Raw genomic sequence first — 24,665 nt, forward strand, 5'->3', positions numbered from 1 at the left:
TTAAATGAAATTGAAAACTAACGTTACTATTTTTCGACCCTTTAATACTTTTATTAGATTATGTCCTTGAATGAATCAATAAATTTACTTAAAACAGGATAGTATATTGCTGCCACTTGCAAGGCATCCTAAAAGCAATTAAGAAAAAAGTATTAATTCCTTCATTAAATATAAATTATTGTAATATACATTTTTTATAGTAAAATAATTATTTTCTTATAATTATACTAAATCTTACCTCTCTTGTGTTTACAATTATTCCACTTCTGTTTAGTACCCAAATATAAGGCAATATGGAGTAATGTGTCTTAATGTTTAAGTAATGGTCAAGTTCACAAGTTGATAAATCTTTTCGAAGAGAATCCCCAAGAGTTCTTAGAAAATATCCTTCATCTTGAGAGTTGAAGGACTTTGCAAAAAATGTTAAAACATTTATTAAAGTCTTCTAATGAATATAAATAATTACATATACCTTATTATGCCACAATGATTTCATAAAATCTTTTATATATAGTAAAATCATATCATTTCTGCCTTGACATTCACTACTGTTGTCTGACCGGATTTGTATCAGGTCATAGTATCTAAAAATAATTACTTTTGAATAAAAAAAAAAAAAAACTGAATAATAAAATAATAAATGGAAAAATTTATACTTCAACAACAAGGAGCAAATCCTTGATAAAATACTGCAACTACTTGTTGCAAGTCCACCATATATAATTGCAGGGGGAGCTACATTCCAAGAAACAGAATCGCCAATGGATTGTAAGATATTTAGCTGTAATGAAAAAATTAAAGTGATCTTTATTTGTAAATGTGTGTGTGCGTGTTTTAAAATTATTAAAGTTTTTAGAGTGGTACCTCTTCGTAGTATGCTATTCCTTCGGATAATAAACATAAATCGAACGAATGAATGTTCAAGCCAGCAATGATTATTTTCTCGCATGTGTTAGTTAAAATAGAAACAAGTGTTTCTAAGTTATCTACTGAAGTTTTTCCCAGAAATGGCGTTGTTAAAGTATTCAATGTCCCATCAAAATTTCTACTGAAAAACTATGAGACACTAATTAGGAATACAAAACATAAGCAAATACAGAACTTTGAAAATATTTTCCTCAAATTATTCTTACCATATTTGCTACAAACTTTCTTAGACTTTTTATAATTTCACATTTCATCTCCAAAGATGACTCAAGAAATATTCTTTTTACATGTACTAAAAGTTTTTCCTGTAAGTCTATCGGTTAAGAAGTATTACAATTATGATTAAAAATATGTATATTACAAGTATATAAAAATATTTTTACCTGTGGCAGATATTAAAGTCATCCATGGCAACAAGTTTAGGAATTCTAAGTTAAATTCTCCAATGTTGAAATCCAAATATTCATTGAAAAACAAATCAACCACTTTGACACCTTGTTGCATATATCTACAAAATTCAGCTGTCATATTAAATAACTGTTTTATTTCCTCTTCAGAGTATTTCTCTCTCTCTAATATACATGCTAAAATACAACAGATAAAATTATTCACATCATGATATCAGTATAAAAACATTTCAATAATTAACATTTTACACTTTTATTTTACAAACCTCTTCGAAATGTGTTATATAAGTTATAGGAAAATCTGCTTTGATACTGGAAGTCAGCAAATGTAAGAAGATGATATCCTGCCATATTTGCTAGCAGTGATGTAGCATTACATGGTAGGTCAACATTTAAATTATATTTTCCTAATTCATCGATACTATAAAAATATAAATATAAATTATGCAACAATATGTTGAGTGAATAATTGCCACAATACTCTTCATATTTTACCTGTTAATTTCAAAAATCGATTTTATATTTTTATCTTTAAATATACTTGATCCAATCTGGAAATAACAAACTGATGGCAAAAGAGGCACAGTGTTTTTCCGAGGCTTAGTACGCTATAAAGAGGGCAGTGTTATTTTCCGTTAATACATATTGTTTGAAGATTTATTTATTATGTGTTACCTGAACTATATCCCATTTAAAATATTCCCGTTTCACATCAAGTCTCTGTTGATCTTCTATTCTATGTTTAACTTTTTCCAAATTTGAACGTAATACATCTGGTATTGGTCTCCAAACACTTTCTATGTTTATGGACTGAATTTGCTCAGGAACCAATTCTGGCTTATAAGATTTAAATAATCTGACAAGCATTGATCGAAGATTAATAATTGATTATTGTATATACTTCAATTTCACTTACGAGAGTAATGCAATAATATGCTTTTGAATCTTAGAATTCTTTTGACTGACTGCTAATAATCTAGACACATCAGCCCTAGTTACATCTTCTGGCTTTGCTAGTAAATAAATTAATTGGGCTATGTATTTTTGCTATAAATATAAAATAACAATAAATTATATAAAACCTAAGTTTACCAAATTTTAGTTAATTTTCCTTACCAATCTTTCCCTCTTAAGCATTGTAAAAAAGAATACATCATAAAATATATTGACAGTTTCTACATCTGCTATACGAAAATCACATACACCTAAAAAAATTCGTACACATTATTATAAAAATTGGAATCTTATTTTAGTAGGATATGTTTTACAGAAAAAATATTAAATACAGATAAGCCATTGCATTACTATCATGGAGACTGTTATTGGTAAAGTATTTACTTTGGATAAAAACCATACTGTTATGGTTTTTGTTTGGTTCTGACTAATGTTTTGTTCAGGAATTAGGTTTTTTATTAATGCTGAACGTTTAAGTGCACCTAGAAAATATTTTTAATTAGTATTTGAATAATTTAAGAAGGTCACAGGACAAACCTAGGTCACTATAAATTATAACATCTAGAAGAAGATCAAAATCATCTTCCGGCAAACCAGTTGTTGTTGCAAAGTTTTGTAAAATAGGCAGCGACTGATTAAATTCCTTAAATTGGTTTCCTTTTTCTGCAAAAAAAAAGAAATTTATGCAGATTGTTCATAATTTGATTATTCAACAGTTTTATTAAATCATTAAATGGTTACTAGTAAACTGTTGTACGCAATCAATGTTATAATAATTTTTTTTAATTGTATAATTTCAAAGTAATTTGAAATTTATTAAAGTTATGTTATATCATTTATATTGGAGCAGCTATTAATAACAAATATAATTTAAATTAATTATAATTAAAAAAAACTTACCTTTGCATTGTTTTAAAAATTTTCGTAAAGTTTTCTGTCTCTCTTCTTCCATTATCTTGTTACTTTTTTCGTTAGATGATTTAAAGGGTTGCTATTAAATGCTGATTGCCAGTGACGAAAGTTTTTATCAGTTTTGGAGTAACTTTAAAGGAACTGTCGGCATTGGAATTTGGAGGTAGTAAGTAATGATAGACGGCGGGAAATCACAACTGAAAAACTTCCATGGATTAGCTGTAAAACGCGCGGCGCGCGCTAAATTTATAATCAGTCATTGGTTACAATCGGTAAAAAACAACTAGCACCTGCTACTGAAATAATGAAATATGATTGGTTAATAAGGTGGCGCCTTTTCTAATCGACCAGTTATTGGTGACATTCGGCAAAGGCATCTGTTCAGGGAATGTTTGTATGTTATTGGCTATTACTTTTAGGTCCGACAATTTTGTCCAATAGTAGTAGGTTTTTAACAAGGATTTAAAAGTTGCACAGCTGTAACATACTACATTATTATGGACAAAATTGGAAATGATTGTAATTTGATTTTTCTTCATAATTAACATTTAACAAACGTAACTTGTGTTTTCAGAAACTACAGACGATCCTAAATCGATGTGATTACATTATTTAAGGAAAAATTTAGTTAATGTCCAGTCAACTTCACACAGATGCGATTTTTATTTTCTGCATTTTTGCAAAAATTATCAATCATAACAAATGTTTCTATTGGTGTGACATAAGAATCTACAAACACCTAACAAACGTTTATTATCAATATAGTTGTAAAATCGTAAAATAGAATAATATATATAGCCTATACTTGCTCTCGAACTAAATTGTGAATTTTTTAATTTCATTTTCGTTCAAATCCATTAACTAACAAACATTTTTTTTTTATATATAGAAACTACAAACGATTCTGAATCGATATAACACCCTATCTAAAGAAAAGTAATTAATGTTCGGCCAACTTAACGCTGGTTTTTATTTTTGCATTTTCTCAAAAATTAGCAACTAACAAACGCTTTTATTGATATAACAAACATCTACAAACGCTTAACAAACAACTACTGTAGTTTTTTTTCTATTATTCAATTATTTCCGGCCAACTTGACTGAGGTATAGTCCATCCATGATATGACCGGTCCATCCGTCCATAATTAGATCAGACCCGGTTAATGCTGAGGTTGCTTGAGAGATGAGATGATGCCGCTCCGTCGTTCCTAACCAATTCTAACCTCACGGGGCATTCAATAAGAAAAGAGACTCGAAGCACTGCGCATTGACGCTAATTTTGTTTGACTGATTCCGAATTATTCATACGGTAATATTTTAATAAGAAAAATTTAATATATGTAAAGATATGCTTTATTTTGTTTCTGTGATAAACTTATAACGGGACATAACTTTAAGTCATGTTTTAATTAAAACCTTTAATTGTATGCAGTGCATTTAAAATTGAACTACTTATTTACCCTGTGTATTATTGTTTTCTTCAAGAATTGGTTAAATTAATTCCATCCAAAAATTCTAACATAATTTTTACTTTTCTTTAGAAACCATGGATATACGACCAAACAATACAATTTATATAAACAACCTTAATGAGAAGGTTAAGAAGGAAGAGCTGAAAAAATCATTGTACGCTATATTTTCACAGTTTGGTCAAATATTAGATATTGTAGCATTGAAAACATTAAAAATGAGAGGTCAAGCATTTGTAATCTTTAAAGAAATAGCTAGTGCGACCAATGCCTTAAGATCTATGCAAGGCTTTCCCTTTTATGATAAACCAATGGTAAGAAAATGAAATTTTTAAATAAAACTGTGTGTCATTTATACAATCTTAATTTTGTGTTATATTATAGAGGATACAGTATGCTAAAACGGATAGTGATTTAATAGCCAAAATAAAAGGTACGTTTGCTGAGAGGCCTAAGAAGCCTAAGCGTATTATTCCTGCTGCGGAAGAAGAGGCTAAACGTGCTAAAAAACGTGCTAAAGAACAAGCGAAACATTCCCAACAAATTGGTTATCATTCTGGAGTGCCTCAACATCCAGGATTAGCGAATACTGCTGTACCTGAACAACCACCTAATCAAATTCTTTTCCTGACCAATTTGCCAGATGAAACAAGCGAAATGATGTTGTCTATGTTGTTCAATCAATTTCCTGGATTTAAAGAAGTTCGTTTGGTACCAAATCGTCATGATATTGCTTTCGTGGAATTTGAAAATGAAGTGCAATCTGGAGCTGCAAAAGATGCCCTACAAGGCTTTAAAATTACACCTTCACACGCCATGAAAATATCATTTGCAAAGAAATAATCTTCTAAGCTTATTTATATAATATACAGTATGTATGGTGAGAAATTAATGTCTGCTAGATTATAAAATAGTTATTTACTGATCTTTGCAAATACAAGGACATAATTTATAATATAACATAAATCTTTAAAAATGGTATATTACAATTTTCTATTCATCGCTATTATCTTCTTTCATCATAAAGCATACGGTGGAGGAATCCACCTTGATTTTAAATACCATTAATATTCAAACTGTAAATAAAGGAAATATAAAACATTTTTTGTAATACATCTTAAACTGGTTTTTACTATTTGTTAGTGAGATAACGCGCATAAGCGTAAAGCGGTAGCATTATTAAAGTAGCTGGAGAAAGATAAATATAATAAAGAAAATAATGCTTTAAATAAGTATAAGTATACAAGATACTCTTCAATAAAATAGCAAATGAGTTCTTTCTAAAAAGAATATCTACTCTTGGCATAATTTATGAGAAAACCAATAATTCCAATGTGGACATTAGTCAGCATTTTAAGTGGCAAGTCTCATTGAGAAGCAAACAAAAATTACCATGGTAACGCATTGTACTGGGATAAACCCACGTTATGTCAGTAATAATCAGAACAAGAACCAACAAACATCTGATTGTTAAAGCATTGTGCCTAAATGGATTTTCAATATAAATTTTTTTTTGTTGAGTCAGCCTGCAATTAGTAATTATTTTAGATAGGTTTTGAAATGTTCGTTTGCGATCGTCTATGTATAATATTAGATGCGATGCGGCATTTTAATTATTAACAAAAAATATTAATTTGTCATGTAGACATATATACACTAAAAAAAAAAAAAAACCATTTGCCTTAAAATGTCCAGAAAGGTAAGTTGAAATTATGACAATCACTTATAAATATTAAATTTGCTGTGTTTTACTTTTTAATCAGCAAGGTGCTGTGAGAAAAGAATATAAGCTGCACCCGGACGTAAATAAAAAGGACGTAGTTAGCAGCAAAAGAAAATCTGATTATTCCTTGTCTTCTAGTCAAGTGGACAATATTGAAATTGGCGATGGTCGGAAGCATTCTATAATAAGAAGAAATACATACAGCAAATCAGTCAATAATGAAAATTTTCAAGGTGCTAATGTGTCAATAAGTACGTCTTTACAACAGAAAGGATTGTCTTTGGAAGGAAATCGAAAGGTAGTATCATCGCACGATTTAAAAAAGAGTTCAATTGAAAATACTGACACAGCGTTAAAGTCCACCCGAGCAAAAGTGGATTTTTCAAAAGCTAAAAGATCCGACGACACTGGAAGCATGAAAAATTTAGATTTGAGAAATATATCACAGAAGGCTAAAAAGAATTCATATCTTACTGCAAGCGTAAAAGTAAAAGACAGTCATAGAAGCACTTTAAAGTACATACCAGGTGCAATGGAAAATAAAGTAGTCTCAGAAGTAGTTAAGAAAGAGTACGACAAAATAAAAATAAAAAATATAGGAAAAGAATCATTCCATATTGAGGATAATACTAAAAACTCTAATCACACAGTCAACGCGATAAATTCTCATCAAGAAAACCTAGATCGTAAGGAATATAACAGTGACATAGAAACTGATAACGAATATACTTATGAAGATGATTTTGAGGTAAAGCTTTAAATTTCAATTTCAACAGTTTTTGAGAGATAATTATGAAAAAACATTTTTAGGATTACGAATCTGATTTCCAAGAATGCACTGATAGCGAGGCCTCTTTTATTAGTGAAGAGTCAAGGGATGGCGAAGAGATTGGATTGGATGATAAAAAAAGTTACCTTCCAGAAAGAGTACTGTTATAGCATTTAAAAGCTATTTTTTTTTTTTTTTTTAAATGATTGTTACAGTGTACATAATAAAGTTTATATTGTATTGCAGAGTAAACAAACACAAAACAGACACCATAAGCCTGAAGAGGAGCATATGCTTGATTCAGGACATTTTGAATTATCAGAAGCCTGGAGAACAGCATCCAAATTTAGTCCAAGATTTACAAATTTCATTGTACAGAATATGAATAATATAGTTAATACTAGGTATGTAAATCATAATAACTACCATCACATTAAACTGAAGATGTACAATTTTTAATTATATGATTGTTAAAGCAGAGGTGAAAAGCTAGTAGAAAATAAGTCTCTTCCTTTGTCAATGGATGAAGGCTTTGAGGATAGCAGGTCTGGAGAATTTGACAAATCTTACATAGAATTGCAAAAAAGAAAATCAACTATTACAAAGGTAATAATTCCAGCACAATACTATATGTCGAGAGCATAGATTATTTAAATGTAATTATAAAGCTATTATATTGGAACAGAAGAAAAGAAATAGAGGTAAAGAGCTTCTGGAAATGATAAAACTAGATATTATGACTTGGTCTCTATTTGAATGCGCGCCTATTCCATATGATGAATTTATTAGAAATTATGGAAAACTTAATAGCAGACAGGTAACAATTAAAAATATTCAAATTAGATGTCGAAACATTTAGTAATAATGATATCTATGCTATGTATGTTATTTGACATCAGGTATCCACAGAGACTCGTGCAGATAATTTAGACATAGAGGCACAAACTGATGACATTGAGTACACAAATAAATGGACACAATTTCCTGTAACTTGCCGAAATATTTTACAAACCACTGAGGACATTGATTTATTTAGAATGGTCATAGAATTAAAATACGATTTATTACGTTCAAAACTATATGTATTTTACAATTGTTTATTAAAATTTCAGGAACACATTGGCGTTGGTGGTGATGATGTCTTAAGATCTGATAGAAAAGTATCAATGTCTTCTTTTCCCTCTGTTAGATTAAGTGAATTTTTAAATCGTGCTAGCATTATTATTCTATCAATCTTAAGTAAAAACAGTTTGACAAGAAAAATACGTAAATCAGATAAACATGAAATCCCTTTCTCCGAAGGCTATTGCGACCTATCAATGAATTCAATTCCTTACTTATCTGACAGAAAAGTTTTACTTATGCAATATGCTAGCGGTACAAGCGAAGTATTGTTAACTATACATTCACCTGCCGATGAGGTAAATCTACACTTAAACTTGTACATTCTATCGAATTGTTAGAAATATAAGAGAGTTGTGTTCTTAACAGGAAATTGAGATGTGTGGTAGAAAAAATGACATACTTGACTGCTGTGTCGGATGCATTTGGAATGTTTGGCAATCAACAGCTCCCTTAAGTATATTTTATTCACCCTACCTCATTACAGATTGTATGTTTTATGTAAGATCAAGCAGTATTATTATTGGAGGTCTAGAAGATGGGTAGGCACCTGATTTTTAAATTATTATTGAGTCAAGGTTTTTTTTATAAAACCTGTTAACCAGAGTTACAAAAATGATTGATTTAGGTCTATTTGTATTTGGGACTTAAAGGAGAATGAAATAGGGAATTACAAAATTAGAGATGCTGAAAATAATTCAGAGTGGTTAATAAGGACTGTCTCGTTTACAACAGCAGGAAATATTGAATTGGGTGGACACAGATCGAAAATAATTTCGTTATGCACATTATCGAAAGATGTAGATATAGAGAATTTAAGTAAAGTAGATAATAGCAAGTTTACACCAACTCAGGTTTGTATTAAATTCACACATTGACATTATTTAATTCATTAAGATGACATATTTTCATTTTGTTTGACAGATCTGTAGTTTAGATGAAGAAGGATGTATTATTATATGGAGCGTCTTACGGAATATTTCTTTTCAAAATAGCTCAAGCTATTCATCATGGAGCAGTATTATACTTGTTAAAAGTCAACAAATAGATCTTTCACCATACAGTAAGAAGATGTAAATATTGTTTCCTATGGATAAGAAACATCATTTCTTGATTGTAATTTAAGACTTGATAATAATACTTTTGTATTTCTATAGCAATGGTAAAACTAGTTGCTTTGTTAGTATGTATGTCGATGAGAGTAATATTAATAATATTTATGTTGCTACCGATAGCAATTATATTTTAAATATTACTCATATGACGAAAAAAATCAGGCAATTAATCTACAACGACGAAGAAAGCGGTACGTTTATCTTAATTCAGTATATATTTATAAGTGATGAATTTTTTATATTTTTTAGATGTTTTCACTAATGTAACATGTGTGGAAAGATGTCCATTTGAACCGTCGTATTTCATGGTTAGCGCGCGGTACTATCGATGAAACTACTTTAAAAATCATAATATCAAGCTTGTATTTAAATTCTAGGTGGGCTCTGATAATGGTACCTTGAGGCTCCATTCCTTGAATATGAGAAAGCCCCTTTTACAATTAAAAATTAAGGATCGTGCAAACAAAATAATTTATCTGCAATGGTGCAAATTCAATCCATTTAATATTTTTGCGCTGGATAACTGTTCAAGGTATGTCAATTATTAAAAGAAAATTGGAGAAAGAAAAGAATAATATATATCCAACGCGTTAAATAAAAACATGTGATATTTGATTCAGGCTATACATGTGGGATTTGAAAAGGAGTGAAATTTATCCTACGTACACTACAAGCACTCAAGAGTGGGGTCGCGTATGCTGTATGAAGTTATCGGCCTGTCAAAAAGAGCGCGATAGTAATTCGCAATATTTGGTAGGTTGATAGAATAAATTTCCTATCAAGAGAGATTCGGTAGTCTCGCGCTGCAGGGATCGCGCGTGCATACCAACACAATGACAGTGAGACGAGAATTTGTGTATTGGTATATATGCATAGTATCAGCACAGACTATCGGTCAATTTTCGCGGTTTCGTGGTACGAATTTATTCATATGTATACAGCTACACGCGTTGACACTTTGCTATCATTGTATTTGATGTACGCGCTCCCTATTATGAATATATTAACAGTATATAAAGTTGAATAAGCCGTGATGTCGTTGTCGTATGATTTATTTTCATTTCGACACTGTGTTTAACGTTCTACAATAATTTTCTTTCAGACTTTAGGTATGGCATCTGGGAATATAAGGCTCTATAAGTTAAATCACAAGCGCACGGTTGACGAGGCTCAACAGGATGTTAGTACTAGTATGCATCATATTACATCGTTATAAGTAAAGTTTTGCATAGATTTTATCCCAATAGATGTTGGCAATAAAGTACAAAATTAGCGTCTCACTATTTCGTATACGATTATGGCTATAAGATAGATATATATGCTAAAATAAAGGGAAAAAGTTTGATTGGCATTATTATAAGATAACTCTAATATATTTTCAATTATATTTTCGTAATCTTGAGCAAGATTACTATGATTCGTTGATACCTGAAGATGTTCAGCTTTATCCTGGTCCGAAAAAAAAAAGGAGAAATATAAGTAAGTAAGAGCAAAAGGGCTCGCGCGGACTATTAAAGTATTATAGGAGAAGCATGAAATAACTCACAGGAAATAATATATCATGCTGGCCTTCAAATAAGCCATAAAGATTGTAGGAAGGTATACCTTGATCGGGTAAACCAAAGTATTTATCCATGGCAAATAGCATCATTTCAATTTCTTTTCTTCTCACATTGGTCATATTTACGTTTACCATTACCTGAAAAATCTTTGCATTGAAATATATTCTATATTATAGCTACGCTTGAAAAAAAATGAAAATAAAAGTTGGGTAGTACCGAAGCGAGTGCGGTTTCCGCTAAAATACATTCCTTTCCATCCTTACTTTCCGATTCGCGTGGGCACAATATTTTGTAACTTTCTGGATCCCACAAGGTTGAATTTTTGCTCTCAAGTGTATTCAAATTGACGAAAGCGACATCACCAATAGTCAAATTCAAACATTTTAACGTACCAGAATCATCATTCGCCACATCTTTAAACAGAAAACCAAGTATAATATATCTGTACAATTTAACGAGTCGAAGAAGAGAATGTGTCAACGATTTTGCAAAGTTATACTTACCATTGCTGCAAAGCGTAAAGAGATATCGATCTTTCAATGGCAAATTTGGAACACACGCATCCGCAAAGAAATTCGCAACATTCTCGGTGTCCACCGAGGCTTCTGTCAACTTTAATACTTTGCTAACACCAACGAATGTATTCCAGCCTGGAGGATTTCAAGCGATATACATAAGATATACATGAAATTAGGTAGAGAAAAGTCTGCATAAAATTCGTTAAATTGTATAAAGGGAGCACTCTCGACCGACTGACCGACCGATAGACTTACCTACACTCTTGTAATTCGTAAAACACGCATTTTTTCCTTTCAGATCTCGTAGGGATTTTGCTTTCGACTCTTTCCTCACGATTGCACTAATGCCATTAGGGCGAGACCACTTTTTAGATGCTGCGCGTACTATGGATCGCAGACCTTTACTAGAAAATCATGTCTTGGAGTAGTATAAGAAAGATTTAGTCGAGTGACCAAAGAGAGAGAGAGAGAGAGAGGACGAATTATTACATTTTTGCCTGCAACAGATCCTCCGGCATGACGACCATCAAATCAACCGAGCCCTTTGCTACAGCATCGAGACACTCTGCTTTACTGGACTTGAAGATACAAGCGATTTCTGGCTCGATCCCATAAGCTGACGATATGTCTCTCAATTGCCGACACTTGCGATCTTCCAAATTTGACCATATGCACCATTGGACGCGTCTCGAAGGTTTGCACTGTGCTCTGTCGTAAGCAGCTACATAATCAGGAACTGCTCTGTCGAAACGACACAAAACACTATATTTCTCTCTCTCTCTCTCTCTCTCTCTCTCTCTCTCTCTCTCTCCTTTCTTTCTCGTTTCGTTAAATTTTTGTCATTGTTTAATTTCAGCATTTCACGATGATATTATGGTCATTATACGTTACATTGATCAGCGAAGAAATCTGCCGGACTATTCGATCCTGCGTCGGTAATGCGAGCGTAGAAAAGAATATTGTGTATCAGTGCGAAGAACCTTTGGTGCCACTCTTTTCTCAATTGCAGAAGGCTCGTCATTATATCATTAACCTCCGATGCTCTGTCGCTTCAAGTGGGAGCAAATTACAGACATTAGTATTGTAAAGATTCAATATACGCCTTGTCACATTGGTATACACGAGACTTTTACCTGTGAGCAAGGACTAGAGGCCAAGGACGTCGTAGCCAGGGACAAGGATTTTTGCTGACGGTACCATCGTTGCAGAAAAACTGAAACTCGTCTCTCCCAGCAGAGCCGAATTTCTAAGGGAAAAAGATTTTTAATTCTACTATTTATAGTACACATAGTATAAATCTTTTATAAGAGCACAATATGCTATATATTCACCGTAAAATGCTCTTTGGCCAAGTCTAGTCTTGCCCAAGCTACGTCTCCGACACCATCCGTCAAACACATTATCGCACCTTCTGGTCCGTAATATTTGTCATTGGAATAGCAGCCCAGTGGATTGTCGCACAAAGCGCATAAATTCCCATACTTGGATTCTACGAACAAAAAATTATTGCAGAATTGTGCATGCAGCATACTGCTTGTTTCCGGCTGATATTCGGGGGAAAAAGTATTCTATAGAAACACTATAAATATATTGTTTCGCGTAAGAGCAAGGTAAAAATGCTATGCAGCATCGCTTATAACTTTAATTGTTATTTCCAGACACTAGATCACAATTACACACACACACACACACACACACACACTCAAAGAGCACCGACTCTGCAGACATTTCTCGGTAACAACGCTCGCACATTTAATTATCAAGGAAATTACGACTGACCTCCAAACATTTTATGCCTCGTCTATGCAAGTCAATTCTTTTTGTTTGAATAAAATAACGGTAGACGTGAGAGACATCATTGTTGATGTTGTGCACATGGAAAACTTTGGAGTTATAAAAAAAGGTGGTAATAGCATTCTTTCTACAAATGCAATGCATTTCTATAATTTGACACATTTTGTCGAGTCACCTGTGATATTACAAATACGAGCCTTTTCTCTTAAAAAAAGAGAACGTACTTAGCTGAGAATCAATGTTGCTGTCGTGAGACCACGGGCCTGCGATACAAGCAGCCTGAAAAAAGTTAGCTATACCGCTCAAACGGTTCTCCAATAACGTTTTATTCGAGTCGCACTCTTTTGGTATCAGCCAATCGGTGAAAAACTAAAAAAAAGAAGGGAAAAACATGGGGATTTAAAGTGAGAAACTTTGAGAGGCGATAAAACGAGCGTTCATTTACGCTGACTAGCCGTAAAGTTTAATTACCGTTGAAAAAATTTTATTCCATCCTTCAGGGTCATTGATTCCAGAATGACACAGTCTCCTTCCTTTAAGGTCGCCTCGACTTTTGATACTCTTATGCACCAGCACAACCATCTCAACAAGGGCATCTGGAAAAGAATGAAAGGAGGGGCGAATAAAAATCCAATTATATACGTACTTTTCAAACGAAGCAGCACTGATCAATTATCAAATCGCTAATCACCGGCGCTGAAAATCTTCAGCTCGTTAGTGACGCGTAGAGAGTACTCCTTATAAAAGGAAGACACGAAAACATCTTCGGGCTCGACGATGGTAAAATCAGCCGCTTTATTTGCTAATTTCACAATGCACTCGTACCTGTGTATACACACATTGTATATATATATATATATGTATAAAATAGAAAATTATTTGTGAAAATAAAACTCCTCTAAAGTATATTAATCTTCACTCGCCTATTCTCTGCCAAGACACACTTCACTCCATCCGATTGTCTATCAGCTGTGAGCTGCGAGCACAAAGCTTCGATATGACGCAGAGTATGCTTATTGCTATTGGATAAGCAGAATTTTACTGAAAAAGAATCACATAATTTTTACTATTAAACTACTGCACAGATTCAATAGCGTCTCTCACGTAATATAATAATAATAATTCTTATTCTTGTTCATCCCACGCTCTCTCCTACTCACGTTTTTCAGCCTCCACAACCGAGTTAACGTTCAAAAGGCACAACGTAAGGATAATAGGTGCAATTAATGCTGTGAATTCCATGATCATCACCGCCGCTCTGCTGGAAGAAGGAAATAATGATATACAAAAGAGGTTTCGAGTTATAAACGAGTCGATGGATATACTCTTCGGGTTTAAGCGCATCTAATAAACTTCAACGCCGCGAGAATATAACGAGTTCCCGCCTATATCTTCAATTATCCTTTCGCGAGTGAAAAAAAGAAGGAAAAAAAAAAACTGTCGACAAACTTGCTGCGTTTTAATTGAAAGGGCCGCGAGTGCGCGTTAACTTGGTCATAATAAATGTTATTTTTCACACACGCCCAATGAATCACACAATTACAGTTATTTATATCGTCTTTGATTAGAAACGTTTATAACAACAGAGGGTTTGCGATTAAATTGCTGGACGACCAAGTTGTGTATGTTAAAATGCGGTGCACGTACATACGATGGTCACCCATCGCGTGTTCTGCTTAATGATTCACTGGATTCATTAACTCATAGGCGTGCGTCTATCACACTGGTGAAATTAATACGTCTCTCGTCCCAAGGCAATAAATTTCGACATTTTTCACTCACTGTATAACGACAGAAATATAACATTAATAATAATATTGTCAATTTCCTCGCGATCGTTACGTAAACTAAATAATTATAAAGGCTTATATCCAATTGTGGATATATATTTATAGGTCTGATAAACATTTGTGCTTACATTTTGGGAATTTTGCTGGGATCTAGTCCTCTCCAGTACACACACGCGCCTGGCTGGTTTAGCCGGCTGACAGAGAGAGAGAGAGAGAGAGAGAGAGAGAGAGAGGGGGAAAAAGAAAGTTCTCTTCTCGTTCCTCTCTTTGTTTTTTCTTGTCTCGCACCCGTGTGGGACCACCACACAATATCTCTTTCTATTGGCCTTATAATCTTGTATTTAGACTTGAACAAAAGAGATTAGTCCCGAAGAAACATGTCGCCATCGTTATTGTTATCCAAATATTTAGGCTTGACTAAAAATTATGACACACTGAATCGTGGCTGATTATTTAGAAATAGTTTACACGAATTGCTGTTATTCAAGTCACTTGTATATATTATAAATATGTGCTGGAGAGACGATAAAAAAAGAAACGATGATGGCTGTTTACCAGCTGGCCGAAAGAGGCCGGGACCAAACGTATACTACTCACTCGTGGAAGAATCCGAAGAATACGCTAATGCGAAATAACGAGAGAAACTTTAAATCTCTCTTGTTTCATCCTTCATCGGCTTCGATACGCTGCTCGCGTATATTCGTTTAGCAGAAATATTTAAGGGTTACGTCATCCATCCTATAACGCTAATTAACTTAATTATAATGCAACTCTCCCCTGCTATATCCATTTTTAATTCTAAAAGAAAAGTATCTCATCCACTTCCTTTCCAGTTGTGTAAAAGTTAATATTTATTTAAACAAATCAAACTTGCTTCCTTTATGTCGTACATTAATGCTCTCTCGTTCGATGGAATAAAGAAAGAAAATCTGGATATATCATTGTGTCGTTATGTGACTATGGATTTGTCAGTATATTGTTTTTCACCTTAGATTCAAACTTAAAAATTAATAATAACGTAATTTATATTCTCTGAAATGATGTAGGAATAAGAGAGAGTCATGGGTGTCAATAGTGGATATTAGTTGGATATAATTTATGATTGATGCGTGTTATCAAACGCAAGATGGCGCGGCACGTGCTCCTATCGTGACGTCTGATGGTTATATATATATATAGAGAGAGAGAGAGAGAGAGAGAGAGAGAGAGAGAGAGGGAGAGCTGTGCTGCGTGCTCAGTACACGGATTGTTGCCAGAAACGGGTATTTTTTCACTCCCGTATCAACTCCATTCCCCACGCAACGAGGGCAATTGGATTGGGGTAGTGGGGGAAAGAGAATACCTCCTTCCGACAACACCGGTTTCTGGTAACTCTCAAACGAAGCGAGTCACACTGACACACAAGTGTGTTTCATGAATAATCCCCCCTCCCTCTTCCCTTCCCAGCTCAGTATCGTACTCTTCGCGATGCTGGCAATGCCGATGCCTGCAGTTTTCCTCCGAGTTCTCTCCTCGCTTCCATCCTCGATAGATTCCTGCAAATTTTTCCCACCCTTACTATCGTACCAGTGTACCTATATTAATTGTTGGCATCAAATTCGTCCAATGTAGTCATCGAGTGACACTGCACATTCGCACCAGCTACCAACCACGCAGATTTCTATTATAAGAGCAACACACACAAAGTGCGTTTGTTATTTGTCAAGCTGCTTCGAGCGAACCTTCCTTCAAAGATACACACACTTCTGGCGTAATCTATGCTACATAGATACGAGTATTCTGATACATGAAAGAAAAAAGTTGAAGGTGTTAAATTAATATGACGAGTGATGCACTCTCAGTTTTCTGCCGTTATTCGAGTATTATTGTTATTGACAGTTTGACAGTAGTGTCGTTTGGGCTGTCTGTCAGGATCGTCAGGATATTGTCGCAACGCAGGCACATAGAGTGACACGTCGGCGCCGGTGTCGGTGCGTGTTACGCGTTTATCGAAAAGATGGCGCTGTGTGAGATGGCGCCGAAATGGCGCTGAAATGGCGCGAAATTTAAAACACGCGGTCCATTCCAAATGTTATAATATCAAGTATATCGTTACGCTTTAACAACACAAACCATGGAATTTTCCAGCTGACACTCTCGCGCGCGTTCAGAGAGATACTATGTAAGATTTAATTAAAACAGTTCTTTTTATTATCCTGTTAGGAATCAATTTTCAATTATACCCACAGAGCATAAAAGTTTTAATCCGATTCGAAACTTATCTTGATCTATTTTTATTTTTGATATTAATTTATCGAAATATTAACAAGATTGCTGTAATCTTGTATCTACATAGATGACTTATATCTACTTATACGGGAGTATGTGTAGGTGTATCAGACGCGATACGTTGGCACGAAACTGCAGCTTTTAATTAAGAAAGATATAAAAATGTTACTCAGTCTCGACGAAATAGTGCGATTTGCTTGATGAGCAGTCTTGCGTTTTCAACCTAGTCTATATTCGTCAAGGTAATTATGACTTTGAGTGAAAAACAATGTAGTCTATTGTATTTGTTTTGTCGTGTTTCTGCGCATTATATTTAACGCATGCAATTTCAAATTACATGAAAAAAAAAAAAAAAAAAAAAAAAAAAAGAAAAAGGATAATTCTATATTACACATAAGACATTCATATTCATATTCGTATAACTTGTGTGAATATAAGCAAACGCGAATATAAGATTAAAATTATTCAAATTAGACCACGAATGGGGCCGGTTTCATTTATCAATCGCATATGTACGGTAGCCTCTTCTGGTATATAGAGTCCATTAGATAAATAAAATCTCTCTCTCTCTCTCTCTCTCTCTCTTGCGTGTATCTTTGCAATTATATAGAAAATATCAATCTTTTTATTCACAAGAGACCTTTCGAAAAGCGTCTTTTGATTTGCACTTGACAAGGTCTTATTATATGCAAAAATCAAAGACATGGCTCTTTCGTATAGTTACAATGATAAATATAGCTTTTACGTCCATGGTCTGGATCGTTTTATCTATCGGACCCTCTATATACTCAGTCGTGATTCTCCATATCTCAGCGAATTTAACCATTTATATATATATATACGTTTTAAAAGACGCGTTCTCAAACTTTTCATTGCCATTTGGATATTAATATAATAATAGGAACATGTTGAAACTTTTATACAAAGTGTCATTTACTTGGAGCCCCCACTCCTCCCCTACTTCAAAAATCACTACATCATTATACGAAAATTTTTATCACTCTACGATCTTTTCCACTATTCGCGGACTCTATTTAAGTCTAACATTATTTTAATCGTCATAAGTATATTTACTATAGGATTTTAATTGGCCTCTAATTATACCAATAAGAGTGTTCCTCATCGAATTAAGGTACACTTGAGAGCAAGGCCATACTTAATTATAGTGTCGTACGGTGCTGGTCAGATAATTAAGGGCATCCACTAGTGGTTCTCTATATACATATATAACGTTCATATAGGTATAACGCGTCAAAGTAATTAGAAGAAGAGGAATAGTGATTTAAGAATCTACTAGTTTACATCATGTTTATAAGCGACTTTTCAAAGTATCATTTTTTATCAAAATATATATACATATACAGGGTGGTTGAGATATAAAACCAAACAACCCATGCACGCAAAATGCTGTTCGTTCATCAACTTGGTAATATGACCAGAAGAGATGGCACAATTTCTGTCCATGTGTTCCGAGCCCTTTTATCTGGCTAACCCTGCGCGTATATATATATATATATATATGTATATTGTTTCAAAGAGTAATTTTCAATTTTCCCTCCATTTGCACTCTGAGAAATCTTGAGAGAGAAAATTTATACTCGTTACAATACGAAGATAGTTCTTGTATGGTCATCATCTGGTGCGCCTTCGGTGTTACACACGTGTATATATATATATATATATATAGGCACGTGCATCTTTTTATCGAGCGCTAATATTATACAAGCTAATGTTATATTTTCCAGAAGGTCTTGATTGGATATATATATATATATATATAATGCAAAGGAAGATACAACGGTGGCAAGAATGAAGATTAATTATCAACGGTTGCCTGTCAAGGCACACTACTTTTTCTTTATGGCAGGTAAGGGATCCAAAGGATGCAATTGTGCACGCATATACTTATATAAATGAATCTAATTCGCTAATATGTATATATATATATATACAGCCATGGGACCAATCTTGCCATTCCTACCGGTTTATGGTAAACAAATGGGAGTGTCAGCCATCGTCATGGGCCTCGTAACGAGTTTCTTACCAATTTTATTTTTGATCGCAAAGCCAGCATTCGGATACTTGATCGACCGATTTCGCAGCCTGAGGAAAACGCTTTTCGTACTTTTGCTGGCTGTGACGAGCGGCTCTTACGTATCGATGTACTTTCTACCCCAGTCACCTTCCGCCGCCAGCCAATTATCGCAACTCTACTTTAACAATGTCTCTTGCCAATGGTTGCTAAATTGTCAATCACTGGTAAGTACTTGCTCGCTCGTTTATATTGCTCCCCCGATCGATATGGATCCTCCTTAAAATGCCTGCATATACATGTGACAATTGGCCTAACGTTGCTCGACAATCGCATGCATACTTTCTCTCAAACACCATGCAGCACGTAATTGCTTCTTAAATTCAAACTGATTCGTCCAATATTCATTCAACCATGAGTCTATATAATGTGACTCGCCTCGTCTATTAATAAAGCACAAATTGTATCCATCATTTGCTTCATTAGCATGCATGTTTAATAAAAAATATTACGTTACACACACACACACACACATATATATATATATATATAGGAGATAGCCGCAGGCTCTATAAGCCTATTCAAACACCACTTTACAAGTCTCTAAGCTTTTGGGCCTATTAGCCACATAGTGTTGTATAGTCGCGACAAAGGGTTCATTCATGGACCTAAGCCGCCGAACATTGTAGTTACCACTGATCCGATGGAGAAAAGCATTCAAGGTCCTTTTCAGCAGAAACTTACAGGCTGAGACGTTTCAAAACTTGTGCAGAGTATTATATATATATATATATACGAGAAGGTTTTCATCTCGTTAATTATGAGAGACGTCTATTGTTTAGCACACATCTCTCACACTATACACGGTACATGTGTATATATATATATATATATGTATATAGAAAAGCCCGCATATCTATACAAAGACGAAAATTGAAGTTGGCACGGCGTTAGATAAGACCAACAGTATCGCTTTAATCTTAGATACAATATATCACGTTGTTTTTTTACCTCGAGAGTAATTCCTAAGGTGAAATTCGAGCTTAGTTTTACTCGTAAAGATTTCAATGTATAAGCCTATCTATATACACGATTACTATATAAAGCACGCTCGACTAAAATTTCTTGCATGTGCATGCAGACACGTCACACGCATATAGTTAAACCTTATCACATTATTGCACGTGGCTGTTTCAGAATAGCTCGAGCGTGGAGAAATGCTCGAAAGAGAAAGAAACCTTGTGCCACTGGAGCTGCGAGGATGCAACAATCAATTACACGAGCAAAGTTCTCTTCGAGGTCGACGAAAGGGAGAATCACTTGCTTCGTGCCAAATGTTTTTTCAATCACCAAACGAATAATACTCGCGAGTGCTTTGCCGATAAGAAATGCGACATTAGATGCGACAGCTTGGAGGATGACAATTGTTTATACACTTCGGTATCCTTCATTGGTTTTATTCTATTAATGTCCCTGGGAAATATTGGATTCAACGTTGCCAATTCCATGAGCGATGCCATTTGCTTCGACGTATTGGGTAAATTTCCGCAAGAGCAGAGAGCTCGCGGTTATATACCGCGACCGACCGCAATATTTATTACAATTTTCTGATCCACCTCCCCCCCCCCCCACCCCCCCCCCCTCTCTTTAATCAAATTCTCGACAACATTGGCACATTTATATTCCAGGAGAATCGTGCGAAATGAAATACGGTAAGCAAAGGGTCTGGGGTACCGTAGGATTCGGTTTGGCAGCTCTAATCGCTGGATACACGATAGATCTGTGGTCGCGCAATGGCGTCTTCAAGGACTACACGCCAACCTTTCTTCTGGTCTTTGCGTTCACGTGCATCGATCTGCTATGTTGCAAAAAGCTCAAGGTACATGGTATGCGCGATATATACTCATCTTTCTATACGCGTTTAACAATTACTTGGAGACAATCACACACACACACACACACACATACACACAGCATTCTTCTCATTTTTACAGTTACCAAGTATAATGGGATCCAAGAGCATCGCGAAGGATGTTTACAAATTGTTAAAGTTAAAGCCAATCGTTATATTTCTGATTTTCGCGACCATTGCTGGAATCCTTGACAGCCTCTTGATATACTTTCTATTTTGGTAATTTCTCTCTCCTTTCAATCCAATTGTACAAGTTTTGCAATTAATCGTTCATTGATATTCACCATGTATATAGGTATTTGGAAGATGTTGCCTTTCAAACTGGTTATATGGCAGATGTAAAGCTGATAGAGGGACTGATAGTCGCTGCGGAGACTTTGGGTGGTGAAACTATATTCTTTTCCTTCTCTGGTAAGGATATGTACCGGGTGACTGCTTAACCATATGGTCAAACGTATATATATATATAAATTACGACTGTGAATAATTGCATGTAAGAGCTAGGAATCTCTCTATAACGTTACTTTTAAACGCGTATATATATATACATATACCGCAAGAATTGTAAACATGAAAACTATCTTTCTGCAATAACCACGCAACAGTGGAATTTTAAAGGCTCGATTGAAAAATAATTATTGTTCGCATTGTCCAAATTTGTACAGGCAACGGTATATTTCATCGATTGTTTGAAAAGTCCAATTATTTCGAGGGGAGGGAAAAAGCTGACGAGAGTGACCTGACCGCCGCGCGCCGCCACGCATAGAGAGATAATAACGCCATATTCTTTATATATTATTCCGCATTGTCTTTGTCTATATTGACAAACAATCGTAATATGCCCGATTGTCGGCTCTATCCTCTTTATCCGCTTTCTTTATTCGTGGTCCCTGATGGGGAAGAGCAGCTGAAAAGAAAGCCTACATAGCCCATTATACCGAAAGCTATAATGCCTATATATATATATATATGTATATGATACGCAAAAAGCTAAGGGGCCTACCTATTTCGGAAAGCTAAACCTCCGACAAAACCCACGCGAAATTCGTGTAATCGCATTGAGAGAAGAAGCTGAAAAACATGGCGAGAGACTGCGCAATGGAAGAAACGGATGCATTTGATGAAAGGAGGGGACATGGAGATTGGAAGCTATATACCGCTAGGCTTTTCTCTCGTCGCATGCTTAAGAAAAAAATATAGTCTCCACCCCTTTACCCGTGGCCGACTCACTCGTTCGGCGAAAATCCACCAGCCATCGTCTTATCCTCGCGTGCAGGATGCGACGATGCTGACGCGCCTTGTACCAAGTGCACACTCGGCCAACATTTTCATTTAATGTCAAAGTACGCAACACGGCCATGTTTTGCGGCGCTTTATTTCGCGAGACGCGCATTTTTCACTCCTCGCTGTATGGACACGACGAGAATTGTCTTTTAAACATATGTATACATGTACAGGACTCGGACAGTCGAATTAGAATTTGCGACGCGATGCCCGGGACACGCGCGCACGTGTGGGCCCTTGGAAAAAATCCAAGCGCGTGACTGGCGGTAAACGATTGAAACCATCCGAAACGGGGACCGTACATTGGAACGTATCGATCAATTGCATCTGATTGGCTATTAGCAGGGCCGCGTCGGATAGCGCCAGGTACTCTCCAATGTCCGGCTCCCGTTCCGCCAATCTTCCTGTCGTCCATCGTCATGCACTTTGCATTTAAATTTTTCCATTTGCGCATGCGACATGTCGCTCTCTCTCTCTCTCTCTCTCTCACTCGCGCAACTTTACCAGAGCTATTCAATAGCTAAAATGAATTCAAGTGGGGGGGGGGGGGGGGGGGGTGGCAGGACATTCTCGCTGATTCGCCTAAATTAGCAACTAATCGCATGGCGATCGATTCTCCATCTCGTATTTTCAAATGCTTTTCGCCTTTATCCGGCCGCTTCATCTGGCGGTCCTCCTGCACTGTATATATATATATATATATACTATATAGTTAAGCAGCCCCACCAACCAATTGTACAGCTCTCTTTTTAAATATGGCAATTGAGTAATGAAAAGATTGACGAAAGAATCTCTTTGTTTGTTTCTTTGTTTTTTTTTTCTTCATATTTTTAGGTAAAATTATAAAGAAGCTTGGTTACGGATACACTTTTGTATTTTGCTTCGTGTGCTACGCGCTGCGTTTATTTTTGATATCGTTGGCAAGCTCGCCTTGGTGGATTCTCCCCATAGAACTGTTTATGCAAGGACCAACATATGCTCTTTGTTATACAAACATCGTGGCTTACGCCAGTGTGGTTGCTCCTAGCGGAACCTCGGCAACGGTTCAGGGAATCGTTGCTGGTATGGATGATGGATTTGGTAGGTATATACTTGAGCCTTGATTGTATGTACGTGTTTATCCAATACAGGGGCTACTTCGCAAATCGATGCTATAATGCAAAATATCTCTCCATAGACAAAATCCCCAATTCTGACAAATCTTTTTACTCTCTTCTGGCTGATATTACAATTAAATCATTATTTCTCGATTGTGCAAATCTTGAAATATAAGGAGAGCCAAGTAAAAAAGCTAATATGTGGGTTTCTGCTCAGACTGGGGGTCTTAATTCCCCGTCCATGCTTTAGGGATTCTATCAACTTGTATTGGATTATACATAGTATATACGAGCATCTCTTTTTCATCTTTTAAAATTACCCATCCAATTTCATTGTGTACAATTGATTTTCGCATGTGAATTGCAGGTTTTGCGGTGGGCAGTTTGATCGGTGGCATAATGTACAAGAATTTAGGTGGGGCTGATACCTTCAGACTATTTGCTTCACTGGCCACAGTCACATCAATCGCCTATCTTATCACTCATGTAACATATTTGCGACATCAAGTTTTGGGTGAATCTCGTCATATATACTACTTGATTTACATCGATGCATTCGTTGAATTCATTGAAATCTACATAACGTTTCGATCGTTACAGATGTGGACGATGGTAATAAAGCTACCTGGAAATCACCAGAGGAAGCGCAAAAAACCTGTGATACGATGGAATCTTAAAAGGGGGATATCTCTCGAGTCCAACAAGACCAGTGCCGTATTTACATTTTAACAATATATAGACTATACAAGTTTTATTTCTTCTACTCTCACTGTGAATCAATAACACGAGACCTCTGACATTTTTGCGAAAAAAGGGAAAATTACCATTTGCTGGTAAATTATATATTATATATTCGAGTAGACGCGCGATACAAATATAATTATCTATCAAACATTATATGTATACACTGTAAAAATATTTATAACATTGAACAGATGAGTGACAGAGACACGTTTTGTATTTCTACTAAAAAAATGTTCTATTAATGAATAATGGGTGTGAAACGATAT

The 24,665-nt window shown here is 35.1% G+C and overlaps 5 protein-coding genes across 19 annotated transcripts; 3 read left to right on the forward strand and 2 right to left on the reverse strand.

Moving 5' to 3' along the window:
* Window positions 1-27: 27 nt before the first annotated feature.
* Window positions 28-3,424, reverse strand: LOC136783384 (centromere protein I-like). Its single transcript, XM_066743499.1, has 15 exons — window positions 3,189-3,424; window positions 2,826-2,951; window positions 2,621-2,770; window positions 2,451-2,539; window positions 2,251-2,381; window positions 2,010-2,190; window positions 1,830-1,942; window positions 1,601-1,755; window positions 1,311-1,511; window positions 1,134-1,240; window positions 865-1,056; window positions 657-781; window positions 473-584; window positions 239-409; window positions 28-128 (listed from the first exon to the last, which is right to left on the reverse strand). Exons 1-15 carry the CDS (start codon window positions 3,238-3,240, stop codon window positions 54-56), a joined length of 1,980 nt encoding a protein of 659 aa, XP_066599596.1. The 5' UTR covers window positions 3,241-3,424; the 3' UTR covers window positions 28-53.
* A 943-nt stretch (window positions 3,425-4,367) lies between these two features.
* On the forward strand, window positions 4,368-5,757 carry snf (U1 small nuclear ribonucleoprotein A snf). Its single transcript, XM_066743568.1, has 3 exons — window positions 4,368-4,509; window positions 4,742-4,983; window positions 5,054-5,757. Exons 2-3 carry the CDS (start codon window positions 4,747-4,749, stop codon window positions 5,510-5,512), a joined length of 696 nt encoding a protein of 231 aa, XP_066599665.1. The 5' UTR covers window positions 4,368-4,509; window positions 4,742-4,746; the 3' UTR covers window positions 5,513-5,757.
* A 169-nt stretch (window positions 5,758-5,926) lies between these two features.
* Window positions 5,927-10,638, forward strand: LOC136783416 (cytoplasmic dynein 2 intermediate chain 1). 2 transcript variants are annotated; one of them, XM_066743556.1, is made up of 16 exons: window positions 5,927-6,368; window positions 6,433-7,140; window positions 7,203-7,319; window positions 7,408-7,565; window positions 7,638-7,767; window positions 7,847-7,978; window positions 8,061-8,201; window positions 8,274-8,582; window positions 8,653-8,825; window positions 8,912-9,137; window positions 9,208-9,356; window positions 9,441-9,589; window positions 9,648-9,706; window positions 9,776-9,930; window positions 10,019-10,151; window positions 10,501-10,638. In XM_066743556.1, the coding sequence occupies exons 1-16, from the start codon at window positions 6,357-6,359 to the stop codon at window positions 10,612-10,614; spliced, it is 2,865 nt and encodes a 954-aa protein (XP_066599653.1). In that variant the 5' UTR covers window positions 5,927-6,356; the 3' UTR covers window positions 10,615-10,638. The 2 variants fall into 2 exon arrangements, with proteins under 2 accessions (XP_066599653.1, XP_066599654.1); XM_066743557.1 differs by having other exon boundaries at window positions 7,641-7,767.
* Window positions 10,433-16,007, reverse strand: Tsf3 (Transferrin 3). 9 transcript variants are annotated; one of them, XM_066743564.1, is made up of 16 exons: window positions 15,660-16,007; window positions 15,191-15,479; window positions 14,433-14,533; window positions 14,196-14,313; window positions 13,964-14,097; window positions 13,744-13,868; window positions 13,497-13,641; window positions 12,810-12,967; window positions 12,612-12,724; window positions 12,370-12,527; window positions 11,968-12,214; window positions 11,734-11,882; window positions 11,464-11,610; window positions 11,177-11,373; window positions 10,945-11,097; window positions 10,433-10,847 (listed from the first exon to the last, which is right to left on the reverse strand). In XM_066743564.1, exons 3-16 carry the CDS (start codon window positions 14,518-14,520, stop codon window positions 10,668-10,670), a joined length of 2,112 nt encoding a protein of 703 aa, XP_066599661.1. In that variant the 5' UTR covers window positions 14,521-14,533; window positions 15,191-15,479; window positions 15,660-16,007; the 3' UTR covers window positions 10,433-10,667. The 9 variants fall into 9 exon arrangements, with proteins under 9 accessions (XP_066599661.1, XP_066599662.1, XP_066599660.1 ...); XM_066743565.1 differs by lacking the exon at window positions 15,660-16,007 and having other exon boundaries at window positions 14,433-14,530; window positions 15,191-15,641; XM_066743563.1 differs by lacking the exon at window positions 15,660-16,007 and having other exon boundaries at window positions 15,191-15,641.
* A 532-nt stretch (window positions 16,008-16,539) lies between these two features.
* LOC136783240 (major facilitator superfamily domain-containing protein 6) lies at window positions 16,540-24,556 on the forward strand. 6 transcript variants are annotated; one of them, XM_066743217.1, is made up of 11 exons: window positions 16,540-17,572; window positions 19,076-19,197; window positions 19,285-19,320; window positions 19,402-19,589; window positions 20,560-20,899; window positions 21,051-21,248; window positions 21,337-21,493; window positions 21,570-21,685; window positions 23,393-23,638; window positions 24,023-24,169; window positions 24,256-24,556. In XM_066743217.1, the coding sequence occupies exons 2-11, from the start codon at window positions 19,140-19,142 to the stop codon at window positions 24,330-24,332; spliced, it is 1,563 nt and encodes a 520-aa protein (XP_066599314.1). In that variant the 5' UTR covers window positions 16,540-17,572; window positions 19,076-19,139; the 3' UTR covers window positions 24,333-24,556. The 6 variants fall into 6 exon arrangements, with proteins under 6 accessions (XP_066599314.1, XP_066599309.1, XP_066599313.1 ...); XM_066743212.1 differs by having other exon boundaries at window positions 19,285-19,589; XM_066743216.1 differs by having other exon boundaries at window positions 19,285-19,589; window positions 21,051-21,241; window positions 21,357-21,493.
* Window positions 24,557-24,665: the final 109 nt, after the last annotated feature.

Source organism: Prorops nasuta, unplaced genomic scaffold, assembly GCF_024137725.1.
Source record: "Prorops nasuta isolate Cenicafe-Biocafe unplaced genomic scaffold, Cenicafe_Pnas_1.2 PNAS00033, whole genome shotgun sequence".
In the NCBI taxonomy this organism is placed as follows: Eukaryota; Metazoa; Arthropoda; class Insecta; order Hymenoptera; family Bethylidae; genus Prorops; species Prorops nasuta.

Excerpts from the sequence above, each read along its gene's own strand:
- LOC136783384 (XM_066743499.1), bottom strand. The coding sequence starts at position 3,240 with ATGGAAGAAGAGAGACAGAAAACTTTACGAAAATTTTTAAAACAATGC. Across the intron at positions 1,943-2,009 it reads TTAAATGGGATATAGTTCAG|CGTACTAAGCCTCGGAAAAA; the intron begins GTAACACATAAT and ends CCCTCTTTATAG. Across the intron at positions 410-472 it reads AATCATTGTGGCATAATAAG|TCCTTCAACTCTCAAGATGA; the intron begins GTATATGTAATT and ends TTTTTTGCAAAG.
- snf (XM_066743568.1), top strand. The coding sequence starts at position 4,747 with ATGGATATACGACCAAACAATACAATTTATATAAACAACCTTAATGAG. Across the intron at positions 4,984-5,053 it reads CCTTTTATGATAAACCAATG|AGGATACAGTATGCTAAAAC; the intron begins GTAAGAAAATGA and ends GTTATATTATAG.
- LOC136783416 (XM_066743556.1), top strand. Across the intron at positions 9,357-9,440 it reads TCACCATACAGTAAGAAGAT|CAATGGTAAAACTAGTTGCT; the intron begins GTAAATATTGTT and ends GTATTTCTATAG. Across the intron at positions 9,590-9,647 it reads CTACAACGACGAAGAAAGCG|ATGTTTTCACTAATGTAACA; the intron begins GTACGTTTATCT and ends TATATTTTTTAG.
- Tsf3 (XM_066743558.1), bottom strand. The coding sequence starts at position 14,616 with ATGCGCTTAAACCCGAAGAGTATATCCATCGACTCGTTTATAACTCGA. Across the intron at positions 12,528-12,611 it reads CCTCTAGTCCTTGCTCACAG|CGACAGAGCATCGGAGGTTA; the intron begins GTAAAAGTCTCG and ends TCCCACTTGAAG. Across the intron at positions 12,215-12,369 it reads AGATTTCTTCGCTGATCAAT|TTCCTGATTATGTAGCTGCT; the intron begins GTAACGTATAAT and ends TCGACAGAGCAG.
- LOC136783240 (XM_066743212.1), top strand. The coding sequence starts at position 19,140 with ATGAAGATTAATTATCAACGGTTGCCTGTCAAGGCACACTACTTTTTC. Across the intron at positions 19,198-19,284 it reads CTACTTTTTCTTTATGGCAG|CCATGGGACCAATCTTGCCA; the intron begins GTAAGGGATCCA and ends ATATATATACAG. Across the intron at positions 23,639-24,022 it reads TGGTATGGATGATGGATTTG|GTTTTGCGGTGGGCAGTTTG; the intron begins GTAGGTATATAC and ends TGTGAATTGCAG.